Source organism: Bos indicus, chromosome 11, assembly GCF_029378745.1.
Source record: "Bos indicus isolate NIAB-ARS_2022 breed Sahiwal x Tharparkar chromosome 11, NIAB-ARS_B.indTharparkar_mat_pri_1.0, whole genome shotgun sequence".
Lineage (NCBI taxonomy): Eukaryota > Metazoa > Chordata > Mammalia > Artiodactyla > Bovidae > Bos > Bos indicus.
The window spans coordinates 4,482,458-4,497,417 of record NC_091770.1 but is presented as its reverse complement, the minus strand read 5'-3'; the positions used below and the strand labels follow the sequence as shown (position 1 = coordinate 4,497,417).

General features: G+C 45.5%; 1 protein-coding gene across 6 annotated transcripts in view; it reads left to right on the top strand.

The window, feature by feature from the left end:
* The window catches only part of REV1 (REV1 DNA directed polymerase), an 83,148-nt gene that overhangs the window by 54,508 nt on the left and 13,680 nt on the right, over positions 1-14,960 (top strand). For all 6 annotated transcript variants that reach the window (XM_070798294.1, XM_070798292.1, XM_070798293.1 and 3 more), the window contains exons 10-12: positions 4,503-4,631; positions 7,277-7,431; positions 9,923-10,042. In XM_070798294.1, coding sequence (XP_070654395.1) covers positions 4,503-4,631; positions 7,277-7,431; positions 9,923-10,042 — 404 coding nt within the window. The remainder of the gene's footprint in view (positions 1-4,502; positions 4,632-7,276; positions 7,432-9,922; positions 10,043-14,960) is intronic.

Sequence of the window (14,960 nt, the reverse complement as noted above, 5' to 3'; positions counted from 1 at the left end):
ATTTAGACTGTGTGTTAAAAAGCAAAGACATCACTTTGCTGACACAGCCTCGCATAGTTAAGGCTGTGGTCTTTCCACTAGATGTGTATGGATGTGAGAGCTAGACGATAAAGAAGGCAGAGTGCCAAAGAATCGATGCTTTCCAACTGTGGTGTTGGAGAAGACTCTTGAGAGTCCCTTGACTGCACAGAGAGAAACTAGTCAATCTTAAAGGAAATCAATCCAAAATACTCTTTGGAAAGACTGATGGTGACGCTGAAGCTCCCGTGCTTTGGCCACCTGATGGGAACAGGTGAATCATTGGAAAAGACCCTCAGGCTGGGAAAGAAGGGCTGAAGACAGGAAAAGGGTGGCAGAGGGTGAGGTGGCTGGATGGCGTCACTGATCCAGTGGGCACAGACTTGGGCAAACTCAGGAGATGCTGAGGGACAGGGAAGCCTGTGAGTCGCAGTTCACGGGGTCATGACCAGGCAGACACGACTGAGCGACTGAACAGCAGCAACAAAGCTTTTGTCTCCACGTCATTGGCAAGTGTGGAAGCGTTCACTGATTACAGAAGCGGCTGAAGTCACATCGGATACGGTTTTAGTCCTTTTTTTGTTTGGTAGTGTCTTAATGGTTTTGTCATTCATACTTTTTAAACAATGAGATATAATTGACATGTCACATTAACAGTATACAACAACAACTTGATATATATAACAGTTTTCTTGATTTAAAGTTGGAGTTACTCAAGCAAGTCTCATCTGATCAAAAAAGGATCTTGACACATCATCTTCTAACCAGAATAGTTTGCTTAAAATCTTGCCAGTTATTTTATTAAAAGGATATTTAAGAAAAAAGGATTATATTCAAATCCTTTATGACATGTCAAGCTTTTACTCCCAGACTGACTTTGCTTTTCTCAGTGACAGAGTTATGTTTTAATCTTCTTCATTGTTCATTGATAATGTCGCCAAGGAATTAAAACTTTCTTTAATGAAAAAGATAATTAGATCTGAATGCACTGTGGATTACTGTGTTTTCATTAGTGCAGGAAGTTTAGAGCTGATTCTGTGCCGTGTGCAGTGGGCTAGTCTCCTCCCCCTGCTGAGTTTCGGGGTGGTGACAGACGGCATGCTTCTGGCGACCGGGCGTCGCGTTCTGCATCTCGAAGCTGTGAGGGATGCTTGCCCAGTCTTTGGGCTTGGCTGTTGGTGACGTGGAAGCCGCCTTCCTGTGCTGCCTCTGTAGGGTCTTCCCCCATTCCCTGCGTTCCCTGCTGGATGCTGGTTGGGGAATGACTGCCAAGGTCGCCCCAGAGTTCGGAGTGTTGCCAGCTCCTGAGGTTTGGACTCCAGGCCTCTGTTGGTGTTTGGATAGGGCATTTGCATTGTACCACAGGTGGCGATTGTCAAGCTGAATATGTTGAGAATAATTGGAGTGATGATATATGAGGGCCAAATGCTGTGCAGCAAGCCATTTAAGTGTCACTTAGATGGCAAATGTTTCTTTTAAGGAGATGCAGAAAGTGGTGAAAACGAATTTGAGTGTAAGTTGGGGGGAAAGAAAAACATGAAACCTCCAACGATTGGGTTTGTGTCCTTTGATTATAATTTTTCATTTTCTAGGGTGCTCCTAATGAGGGTCTCTTGGATACCCTATTTTTTAAAGGCTATCTAACAGTTAAATTTTCCTTCAGTGAGATTTTTTTTTTTAATATATGCGTAGTTGCATCAGAGAAACGTTTCTGGGCTTGGACTGGAGACTAGGTTATAGGGATGGTCATCCCAGTTTTAGGGCCTGGAGAGTTTTCAGTAGACGTGGACTTTGTAATAATGGGGTCAGCTAAGTATGGAACATGACCGTAGAAGCCACAGGAAGGTAGAGTCTAATTCCACAAGTCAGGATTTGCATGCCTGTTATCTTTACTGACATTTACCATAGAGAACCTGGCAGGCTGTAGTCCATGGGGTCTCAAGAGTTGGACACGACTAAGTGACTAAACCACCATAGAGAACTAGTAATAGCTTTATCCACAACTAAGTTAGAAGGCAGATATGTGGATGGATAGATAGTGACATACAAATATCCTACAATTATCGATTTTAAGGAGCAAATAATTTCTGAACCTCCGTTTTCACCCTTTACAATCCTGAATCTGTGATGTGGCTGTCCGTCAGAATGTTGAATTGGCAGTGACAGTGATTTGATGGTTGGGGTTTTAACGTTGTCTACTGCAGCACCGGAGAAGGCAACGGAACCCCACTCCAGTACTCTTGCCTGGAAAATCCCATGGGCGGAGGAGCCTGGTGGGCTGCAGTCCATGGGGTCGCTGAGGGTCGGACACGACTGAGCGACTTCACTTTCACTTTTCACTTTCATGCATTGGAGAAGGAAATGGCAACCCACTCCAGTGTTCTTGCCTGGAGACTCCCAGGGACGGGAAAGCCTGGTGGGCTGCCGTCTATGGGGTCGCACAGAGTCGGACACGACTGAAGTGACTTAGCAATAGCAACTGCAGCACCAAGGACGCTTGTGTGAGCCCGCAGCGCAGAGAGGAAGGCGTGCGCCGCTCTCCCTGTGGGCCTGGCCTCGAGCACCTGCGCGGTCCTGGAGGCTGACCCTGCTTGCCGTGTCACTTTGACGGGCACAGACGTCATTGTAGTGAAGTCACCACAGACTGTTTTGTAATTGTCTTTACCTGTTTGTTATTATTTTTTGACCATGCTGCATGGCTTGTGGGATCTTAGTTCCCCAACCAGGGGTTGAACCCTGGCCCTCGGCAGTTAGAGTGCTGAATCCTTGCCACTGGACCGTCAGGGAAGTCCTGCTCATTTGTTTTATATGTCGCGAGCCTCCTTTCCCAACCACCGACTAGGAGTGTTTTACTTCCCTGAGTCGTGGCAGGCCTCTTAGGTGTTTCCTTTTTTGTTCGTAACTTCCTTACAGTGTCTAGTGATCCCCAAGCACTTCTTTCTGGGATATCGGTACGCCTGAGTACGTAAGTTGATGTATTATATTTTTCTAAGTAATATGCCTGTGAAATTTTTTGTGTAGGTGAAAAATTTGAAAATGAAAGTACTGTAAATATAAGAATATAGTACTTATAGGAATTATGTAACACATTCCTTTAATTTATAAGTTTAGCTTTTACATGTTGAACCTGCATATCATGTTTTAAACTATTTGTGTACTTCTACGTAGCCTTGTAAACCATGATGCACGCACCCCCTGCCTCACAGTAAGGCCCGTGGGCTCGAGCCCGTCCCCCCGGCCTGTGCGGGTCATCCTGGTGGATGCCATGGGGTCCGCTTTGTTCCCTGTCTTCTGCCCACCACTTCACAGTGGTGCCTGAGACATTGATTTTTGTTAAACGAGTGAGAGCATTGTTTTCTTTACTGTGATTTGTTAGTCATCTCTTCCTTTCCTGTCATTTTTCCCTCCTATTAGATGTTTCTCATCTACTCTGGGCTTTGCAGTCTGATCATCCATTACTGTTTTATATACATTAAAAAAGTGTACCATTTCATCTCAGTAGCGTGGAGGATTCTTTTCCTCCTTGGTGCTCAGTGGTGGTCTGGGATGGTCAGGGAGCCGCAGGCCTCTCTATATTGAAGACTGTGTTTCTTAAAAACAGGGACACCTCCGTACTAAGTACTGAGTACTGAGTGAGTACATGTTTACTGAGTGCAAACGTGAAGTAACCATGTGATACATTTATCTAGAAGTATGTAATCTTGGGAAACACTGCTTATTGTTGTCTGCTTGTGTTTTTACTGGAAGATTTTCTTCTTGATTCATTGCAGAGTAGTAACATGGAATTTTACTCATTGTGCGTAATCCCATAATTACAGTTTTGTGCTGAATGCTCTAAATAACAAAGGCGATGTGGGGCACAGAGACATGTAGGAGATTTGAGATGTACCGTTTTCAATCAGGTCCCTCAAAGTTGTGGAGCCCTGGCTCCTGCCAGAGTGACGTCCCGCCGTGGCCACCGCTGTTGGCGTCTCGGCCACCGTGGAACTCATGCAGGCGCTTGGAGTCGGTCGAGGGGGAGCTGGGTGGTGACAGGATGAGTACACCCTGTCTGTCTCTCGCGCAGCGCTCACTGTTCTGTGTGGTTCTCTGTCTTTGGGGGATGAACTGTGGCTGAGCCAGGCCCTCGTTTGGGTCAGCAGACCTCCACAGCATGGTCCTGCTCTGGGGTGGTTGTGATGTTGCTGGCAGGGGATGCTCTGGCATCTGCAGAGGGGTCAGAGGTACGAGGCCCGGGAGATGTCTTTGAATAACATATTGGGCATGTCTGTTGTGTCACTTACACTTATCTGACAGTTGTGGGATTCTCCTTTGTGGGGAAACAAACCTGTAAGCTTTCTCACTGCCTGGTTTTTACCTCTCCTGAGAGGGGAGTTAAATGACACTCGTGTGTCGATGGCTTGGGGAGATAGCAATATTTGACACTTGATTTGGCTTTTAAACATTGCAGGTCTAACCTCCCCTGTATTCTGTTGTCTCTCTAGACAAGTTGGCATTAGGAATGGAATGTATTTCGGGTATGCCAAACAGCTCTGTCCCAATCTCCAGGCGGTCCCTTATGATTTCCACGCGTATAAAGAGGTTGCACAAACGATGTACGAGACGCTGGCCAGGTATGTGCACCATACTCAGTCTCCCGTCCCTTGACTCCTCGTACCTGATACTGAGGGGGGACCCCCAGCTGCCTCAGGCCTGTTGGAAACCCACCCCTCCGCCCCCTGGCACCCGGCCCCCTCCTTCCGTAAGCACCTCCAGGGCGAGGCTCAGGCCTGTTGGAAACCCCCTCCTCCGCCCCCTGGCACCCGGCCCCCTCCTTCTGTAAGCACCTCCAGGGCGAGGCTCAGGCCTGTTGGAAACCCACCCCTCCGCCCCCTGGCACCCGGCCCCCTCCTTCCATAAGTACCTCCAGGGCGAGGCTCAGGCCTCGGGACACTTCTGTGGGGCTGGACCTGAGCTGCTCGCCGGTGCTGCTGGGGGTCTGATCTTCTGTCCACATGATTCTTGCTCAGTGGTTCCAGTTTTCCCTTCATGGAACCAGACAGATGAAAGATGGGAGTTTTTAACCTGGTTATTCTCTTTTATTAAATATGAGTTATAGTTTTGTTGAAAATTAAAACATGTAAAATATCATGTATGAAACGAGATGCCAGTCCAGGTTCAATGCACGATACTGGATGCTTGGGGCTAGTGCACTGGGACGACCCAGAGGGATGGTATGGGGAGGGAGGAGGGAGGAGGGTTCAGGATGGGGAGCACATGTATACCTATGATGGATTCATTTTGATATTTGGCAAAACTAATACAATTATGTAAAGTTTAAAAATAAAATTAAAAAAAACTATAGATTCACAGGTAGAGGCTCTTTCAAACCGTTTGTCCTCTGAAATCATTAGGTGTGCCAAATGTTAGCTTTTATAAAAATGTTTGGCGATACAGCTGGCCCTTGAACGACCTGGGGGCAGTGGGTGCTGTCCTCCACAAGGCGCAGAATCGTGTGTGGCCCACAGCCAGCTGTCTGTACCCATGGCGTCTCCGTGCTGATGATCACGTAGCGCTTTTTGTATTCACTACTGAAAAACCCACGTATGAGCCACCCCTCAAGGTTCATACCACTGTTGTTCAAGGGTCGGCCGTAGTCTCCAGATAGGTGATTAGATGGCTTGAGAGGAGGAGATTTTGTTTTTTGAATATTTACAGTATACATATATTTAATGTTAATTCAAAACTCAAACTTTTAAATAAGTATATGGCAGGCCCCATATGCTCTAAAGTTAGCATATTTTCTCTCTAAAAGGCCAGGTAAGGTCATTGTCCCAGCCGCTGAGCTCTGTCAAGGGCAGTGGGCACAGCCGCCGGCGAGGTGTGGGTGGACACCGGTCAGCCCTTGGGCTGTGCTGCTGTTCTGAGGGAGATGGCTCGCCTCTCTCGTCACTGTTCCCTCTCCTGTTTATGGAGCATCTACCACGTGCAGACAACTGTCGATGCCGCAAGTCCTGCAGGAGAGGGGCCCCGCCTTTGGGGGGCTGCCTTTAACGGAGCGCGAACCTCAGAGGGCCAGGGAAGCTCTCTGCCATCGGTGTGTGGACTTAGGGCTGGGGGTAGCCAGTTCTCACGCAGCTGTCCTAAGACCCCAAACACGGGGCTGGCCGTCCTGTTAGCAGGTGGAGCCTGTGCTTGTTGGGTCCCCGCCAGAGCTGTGGTCAGGCGCAGCGGCCCACAAGGACTGCAGGCAGGTCTGAGCTGGTGCTGCCGCCTGTGGTTACGGAGCCGGAGCAGCCCACAGGCTGAACCGCAGGGTGGGGACGTCGCGCACACTGTCGTGTGGTTTGGGTTGGTGGAGACGTTTTCAGTGGCCACGTGGCTGTTCTTTGAGCCAAAGATTCCGTTATTCTCCTGCGCCCTTTGGACATCCCTCCTCAGGGCAGCTTTCGTTTCAGGACACCCTCTGCTCTGACAGATTGCTCCCTGGAGTTAATCCAAGACAGACCACTCATCTCTTAAATGATTGTGGATAGTAATTAGTCTGATTCACAACCTGCAGTGAGTTGTGGTGAGAGGTGAGGGCTGGCCCCCTGGTACTTCACCAGGTGGATTATTGAAGATCTGTTTCTCGTCCTGAGGCCTCTGCTGGCCTGTGGTCCACGTATTTAATGAACATCAGAGCCACACAACAGCTTTTCTCTTCCTTTTCCTTTCCTCTGATGAACCGAAACAGTGCTCTGTGTACGTAGATCCTGACCAAGAACAGCAACAACCAAAACCAAAGCCCGCAGTGTTTCCATCTGAAGAGAATGTCAGTGGTGTCCTTCTAGACGGGCACGTGGCTGACTGGCCATCATATCCTGCTCTATCCTGGGCATTTGTGTTCAGGAGACAATCAGTTGCTTGATTTGTGTGGTTTTTCTCTTCCTCAGGGATTCTGGTAAAACATGTTTGAATATGTTTAAAATTAAATGTTGTGACAGTTCTAATTGACTCAATACTTTCCATATATTCAAAGGTTTATGGAGGTGTTCTCAGGGTAGAGGAATTGAAATGATCATTTCTGTTGTATTTTTGGTAGTTAATATGGAAAAAAATACTGATGAACTTTGCAGTTAGAGGTTAAGTGACTTGAGCCAGTTCAGTTAAAATGCTAACACTTTCAGCATCTTAAGTCTCATAAGGGAATGCTGGAGAAGGCGGCCGTGGGAAGCCTGTGTGGCCGGGCATGTGTTAAGCGTGGCTGCGCCTTGGCGCCTCTGCTCTGTGTTGGCAGCTACACACACGACATCGAAGCCGTCAGCTGTGATGAAGCCCTAGTAGACATCACCGAGATCCTCGCCGAGACCAGACTCACGCCTGACGAGTTTGCGAATGCTGTCCGCATGGAAATTAAGGACCAGACCAAATGTGCTGCCTCTGTGGGGATCGGTCAGTAGCTGGCGCCTCTCGCACTGCTCGTTGTGGTCGGAGCCTCGCTCTAGGAGCACTGGGCCCCAGTTAACTTTAGTTTTTAGGTTTTGTTTTTATCACTTTCCTGTTTAGGCCTCCACTTCTGAGACGGTACTTAGTGTGGCTCATAGGCGAAGCCTGAGATCAAACTGTTGGAAGTGTTAGTAAGTGGTTAATAACATCTTTAGAGTACACAAGTTGGAATATTTCTTTTCCCTCAAAAATGGGAAGAACAGAATTCAGTATTTGTCAACACTGTTATTGTTCTCATGTGAACAGAGGCTGTGTTTATAGCCGTGCAGTGGGGCTGGGTTTGGAGTTCCGCGTTGCTGAGTCTTGCAGGAACTCCATTCCTCTCTGACGCTCCCTGGGGCCCTCAGCCAACCCTGTCTTCACTGTCTGCAGAAGTCAGCAGTGTTGCCATGTGCCCGCCCCGTCATCTGTGCTCCTCCTGGGCTCTCCCACGGTGTGCTCTGGAGTCCCCCGTGTCGCCCTCGGCCTCCCTGCATGCCTCCTCCTCTCTGAGCACACACGGTGCCTCTGCTAACTGAAGATCTTGATTGCTTGTGTGGCCCTCGCAGGGTGACCTGAGAGAGCACCAGGTCTAGATCTGGAGGCTGAAGTGGGAGGGAACGGGCTCCTCAGCTGGAGCCTCTGCTGCGGTGTGTGTGAGTGGTGTGTGTGAGTGTGGCTAGGAGGTTGGGCTTCTGGCGAGGAGTGTGAGGCGGGCTCCCAGGAACCGGAAGCTGCTTGCTGTCTTCAGGAGTGAACCAGCCCTGGGAAGGCAAGTGCTCCCTGTCAGGCGGGGCTTTTAAGAAGTCAGAACATCATGAGCCCCAGAAAATACTGGTTGGCCAGAAAGTTTGTTTGGGTTTTTCCGTAAGATGTAACAGGAAAACCTGAAGAGACTTTTTGGCCCACCCAATGCAAAGCAGGTTAACAGCATCCCTCCCCAGCAGCATCCCTCCCCAGCAGGCCTGCCCTTGGGCTCCTGGGTGTGGCCTGCAGACCCCGTCAGCATTCGTTTAGGGCTTGCCTCCTGGAGTCCGCTGTCATTAGGCACAGGGTTAGTTTTCGTTTTTAATTGTATTTATTTTAAATGTACAAGTGGGATGGTACGAATATGTTCTTTTAAGTTCAAGCACATAATTAAGACAAAAGTCCCAAATGACGTGTCTACTTCTCAGCCCTCTTTTTCTTCACAGCTCACCACTTTTATCATTTGGGTGTGCCTTTGTGACTTTTCCTCTTCTTAAATATTTTTACATTTACCCTAGGAAAACACATTGTTTTTAAATGAGTTTCCCATAAAACTAAGACATGTCCTTTATAGAAGCCTTTTGTAGTTTGTGGAGATTTTGTTATTTACACGGAAGTTCATCTGACCCCACACTGAGATGTTTCTCAGCTGCCCGACGCCTTCTCTGGCCCCGGTAGCCTTCCCTGCTCCGCGTTAATGTCTGTGTCCACTGACACACCTTGGACCTCCCTGTCTGTCTGCCTTCTTTTCTAAGACACTCATACCTGCAGTTCTGCGCCCACATTCTGATCATAGAGTGAGACATCTGGTTTTGGGGGCTCCCCGCAGTCCAGTGGCATTGCTTTGGCCTTATTTCTCCCTAGTGTGGATCCACTGGTTGGTAAAATGAGGGACTTCCCTGGCTGTCCAGTGGTTAGCGCTCTGAACGTTCACTGCCGTGGGCCCAGTTCAGTCCCTGGTTGGGGAACTAAGATCCTGCAAGCTGCACGGTATGGCCAGAAACACAAAGATTGTTTGGTAAAATGAGCTGATTGCTGATGATTGCCTGCCTGTGGACCTCTAGTCTTTGATCAGGATTGTTTTCTCTGCTCCTTTACCTGGGTGGGAGATGCTGAAACGTCACACATTTGGGAACAAAAGGAAGCCTCTGTCCAGGAACCATGGTGGTTATAATGGGTAATACTTAACAGAATTCTGCCAGTTTTTGTATTGTGCTTAAAATGACCACTTCCCGGTGGTCTAGGGGCTAAGACCCTGTGCTCCCAATGCAGAGGGCCGGGGTTCTGTCCCTGGTCAGGAAACTATCCCATGTGCTACAACTAAAGACCCCCATGCTACATCTAAGACCCGGCACAGACAAGTAAATATTTTAAATATTGGAGCTTCCCTGGAATGCAGGAGACATGTACAGGATATGTGGCTTTGATCCCTGGGTTGGGAAAGATACTCCTGGAGAAGGAAATGGCAACCCACTCCACTATTCTTGCCTGGAAAATCCTACGGATAGAGGAGCCTGGAGGGCTACCGTCCATAGGGTTGCAAAAGAGTCAGACATGACTTAGCAACTCAGCACAGTGGCAGATTATTTTCATTCTTTTCAGAAATTTGATAGATAACCTATCTGTAGATGTCTTTGTTAGGAAATTTTGAAAATAATTGTGACTATTTCTTAAATGACTTTTCTTTTTTTAAAAAAAAATTTTTTTATAGGTTCTAATATTCTACTGGCTAGAATGGCAACTAGAAAAGCAAAACCAGATGGCCAATACCACTTAAAACCAGAAGAAGTAGATGATTTTATCAGAGGTCAGCTAGTTACTAACCTACCAGGTAAATATAAAGCATCTCTTTTTAACTTTTATTTGTTGTAAATATTCATCGGTGCTTTGTATAGACGTATAATGTATCTCTCTTTTCCAAAACATGATTTAAATTTTTTTAATCTTTATTGTGTGCCATGGTAAACAAAATTCACAACACCACAGTAAATACCCCTTCAGTTGATTTATCAGAACCTTAATATAGTAGTTTTGCCTCTCGTGTGTTTTACTTCAAGTATTTAAGTATTTCTAAAGTACCAAGGTCAAGGAATTCTAAGAAGTCATATTTAAGAGAATATGATGAAACTGACTTTTGATCCTTTAAATAAATCAGAACTGAAATAGTTAGTGTACATATAGGCCCAAGATAAAGTTTTGACAGTTGATTCCCCTGTTTACAAAATTGTCCTGCCAAGCTAGCAATATGTTTCTGAGTTTAGTAAGCAAGTAGTTTTAAAAGTAGAAAATATTTGAACCATATCAGGAAGAAGAAAACCTAAAACGAAGTATTAAGTTCTGTTAACTCAGGAGTGAAATGTCTAGAAGGGCATACCTTTCTCCCCACTGGGCAGCACGGCTAGTTATTATGCTCTTCTGTGGCTGGCTACCCTAGCATGTAGAGCTCTTTCTCTGTGGAAAAATCATCAAGTGTAACCAGCTATAAAGGGAAAATCGTTGCCCTTTGAGGCCCTTGAACAGGTGTAAATTTTGTGTGTAGGGAATTCACTTCACTTTTATTAAATATTTAGACATGCTTTCTATGGTGATACCTCTTTCTAAGAAAGTTCTTTCTGTAAAGCAATTATCCTTCAATTAAAAAATAAATTTTAAAAAGAAATTTCTCTGAAGCTTATAGTAATCCATGATACCATTTCAGATAATCCTGTCCACTTTTTGTAAAGCAGCTTGTGTTAGCTTCACAAAACTCCTGTGTATTTGTGGTGGGAACATTCAAGACAGTATATTTTTAGGGAAAGTTTGTTAAAAGGTTCAGTGGTATTTTTGAATCCATGTTCTTAAGCCTAAGAAGTATCTGTTATAGGCCAAAGTTATTAAAGGACCCAAATACCATTTTATGATGGGTTAGTTCTAAAGCCACTTGACTCCCTAGTAAATAAATCTAAGAATGTGCTTAATGAAACTATAAGCCATGCCCTGTGGGGCCACCCAAGACAGATGGGTCATGGTGGAGAGGTCTGACAAAACATGGTCCACCGGAGGAGGGAATGGCAAACCACTTCAGTATTCTTGCCTCGAGAACCCCATAAACAGTACAACAAGGCAAAAAGTAGGACACTGAAAGATGAACTCCCCAGGTCAGTAGGTGCTCAATATGCTACTGGAGACCAGTGGAGAAATAACTCCAGAAAGAATGAAGAGACGGAGCCAAAGCAAAAACGACACCCTGTTGTGGGTGTGACTGGTGATGGGAGTGAAGTCCGGTGCTGTCAAGAGCATCACTGCATAGGAACCTGGAACGTCAGGTCCATGAATCAAGGCAAATTGGAAGTGGTCAAACAGGAGATGACAGGAGTGAACATCAACATTTAGGAATCAGCGAACTAAAATGGACTGGAATGGGTGAATTTAACTCAGATGACCATTATATCTACTACTATGGGCAAGAATCTCTTAGAAGAAACGAAGTACCATCATAGTCAACAGAAGAGTCCAAAATGCAGTACTTGCGTGCGATCTCAAAAACGACAGAATGATTTCTGTTTGTTTCCAAGGCAAACCATTCAATATCACAGTAATCCAAGTCTATGCCCCAACCAGTAGTGCTGAAGAAGCTGAAGTTGAACGGTTCTGTGAAGACCTACCAGACTTTATAGAACTAACACCCAAAAAAGACGTCCTTTTCATTATAGGGAACTGGAATGCAAAAGTAAGAAGTCAAGAAATACCTAGAGTAACAGGCAAATTTGGCCTTGGAGTATATAAAACGAAGCAGGGCAAAGGCAAATAGAGTTTTGCCAAGAGAACTCAGTGGTCATAGCAAACACACTCTTCCCAACAACACAAGAGAAGACTCTACACATGAACATCACCAGATGGTCAATACTGAAATCAGATTGATTATATTCTTTGCAGCCAAAGATGGAGAAGCTCTGTACAGTCAACAAAAACAAGACCAGGAGCTGACTGTGGGTCAGATCATGAACTCCTTATTGCCAGATTCAGACTTAAATTGAAGAAAGTAGGGACAACCACCAGACCATGTTTGTATGACCTAAATCAAATCCCTTACAATTATACAGTGGAAGAGACATTAGAGTCAAGGGATTAGATCTGATGGAGTGCCTGAAGAACTATGGACAGAGGTTCGTGACATGTGCAGGAGGCAGGGATCAAGACCATCCCCAGGGAAAAGAAATGACTACAGGCAAAATGGCTGTCTGGGGAGGCCTTACAAACAGCTGTGAAAAGAAGAGAAGTGAAAAGCAAGGGAGAAAAGGAAGGATACAAGCAACTGAATGCAGAGTTCCAAATAGCAAGAAGTGGTAAGAAAGCCTGAAGCAAAGAAATAGAGGAAAACAACAGAACGGGAAAGACCAGGGATCTCTTCGAGAAAATTAGAGATAGCAAGGGAACATTTCATGCAAAGATGGGCTCAATAAAGGACAGAAATGGTATGGACCTAACGGAAGCAGAAGATATTAGGAAGAGGTGGCAAGAATACACAGAAGAACTGTACAAAAAAGATCTTCATGACTCAGATAATCACAATGGTGTGATCACTCACCTAGAGCCAGACATCCTGGAACACGAAGTTAAGTGGGCCTTAGGAAGCATCACTACGAACAAAGCTAGTGGAGGTGATGGAATTCTGGTTGAGCTATTTCAAATCCTAAAAGATGATGTTGTGAAAGTGCTGCACTCAATATGCCAGCAAATTTGGAAAACTCAGCAGTGGCCTCAGGACTGGAAAAGGTCAGTTTTCATTCCAATCCCGAGGAAAGGCATTGTCAGGGAATGCTCAAATTACTGCACAATTGCACTCATCTCACCCGCTAGTAAAGTGATGCTCAAAATTCTCCAAGCCAGGCCTCAACAGTTCGTAAACTGTGAGCTTCCAGATGTTCAAGCTGGTTTTAGAAAAGGCAGAGGAACCAGAGATCAAATTGCCAACATCTGTTGGATCATTGAAAAAGCAAGAGAGTGCCAGAAAAACATCTATTTTTGCTTTATTGACTATGCCAAAGCCTTTGACTGTGTGGATCATAACAAACTGGAAAATTCTGAAAGAGATGGGAATTCCAGACCACCTGACCTACCTCCTGGGAAATCTGTATGCAGGTCAAGAAGCAACAGTTAGAACTGGACATGGAACAACAGACTGGTTCCAAATCAGGAAAGGAGTACGTAAAGGCTGCATATTGTCACCCTGCTTATTTAACTTATATGCAGAGTACATCATGAGAAATGCCAGGCTAAATGAAGCACAAGCTGGAATCAAGATTGCTAGGAGAAATAGCAATAACCTCAGATTTGCAGATGATACCACCCTTAATGGCAGAAAGTGAAGAAGAACTGAAGAGCCTCTTGATGAAAGTGAAAGAGGGGAGTGAAAAAGTTGGCTTAAAACTCAACATTCAGAAAACTAATATCATGGTATCTAGTCCAGTCTCTTCATGGCAAATAAATAGGGAAACAGTGAGAGACTTTGTTTTTTTGGACCCCAAAATCACTGCAGGTGGTGAGTGCAACCATGAAATTAAAAAAGAATCGCTCCATGGAAGAAAAGCTATGATCAATCTAGACAGCGTATTAAAAAACATAGACTTTCCTTTGCCAAAAGAGGTCCATGTAGTCAAAGCTATGGTTTTTCCAGTAGTCATGTATGGATTTGAGAGTTGCATTATAAAGAAAGCAGAGTGCCAAAGAATTGATCCTTTTGAACTGTCGTGTTGGAGAAGACTCTTGAGAGTCCCTTGAACTGCAAGGAGATCCAACCAGTCCATCCTAAAGGAAGTCAGTCCTGAATATTCATTGGAAGGACTGATGCTGAAGCTGAAACTCTGATACTTTGGCCACCTGAAGGGAAGAACTGACTCACTAGAAAAGACCCTGATGCTGGGAAAGATGGAAGGTGGGAAGAGAGGGGGACGATAGAGGATGAGAGGGTTGGATGGCATCACTGACTTGATTGACATGAGTTTGAGTAAGCTCCAGGAGTTGGTGATAGGCAGGGAGGCCTGGCGTGTTGCGATTCATGGGGTCGCAAAGAGTCGGACACAGCTGAGCGACTGAACTGAAGAATGTGTTAGTACCAGAAACGTGAAATACAACATTAACACATCTTATTGCAGTTTTATATAAGAAGGAACCAGTGTATTTTAAGTGCATGTGGAATCTGAGTTCGATTATGATACTGGTTATCTCTATTAGTTTGCTAAAACAGCCATAAGAAAACACCACAGATTGCATGACTTAAACAACAGATATTTATTCCCTCAAGATCTTGGAGACTAGAAGTCCACAATTGAATTGTCAGCAGGTTGGGTTTCTTCTGAGGTCTCTCCTGTTGGCTTGTAGGTGGCTGTCTTCTCAACATGGTGTTCTCTCTTTGTGCGTCTGTGTCCTGATCTCTTCTTATAGGGATACCAGGGATGCTGGATTAGGGCCCGCGTATATGACCTGTTGTTAGTGTAATTTCCTTTATGAAGGACCTTTCTCCAATTAGTCATGTTCTGAGATGCTGGGAATTATGATTTCAGCACAGGAATCTTGAGATTCTGGATGCAGTTCCATCCATAGCACCGTCTTCATACTGCATCATTTTTGTAAGGTTTATTTGTTGGGTTTGGGTTTTTTTTAAAACACAGAAATAGAGTTTACCTTTCACCTTCGTTTGCTTCATGGTCGGAAGGACTTGACGTTTTGAAGGGCAAGTGTGCCGTTATGTGTCCTGGCTGAATCCTTCG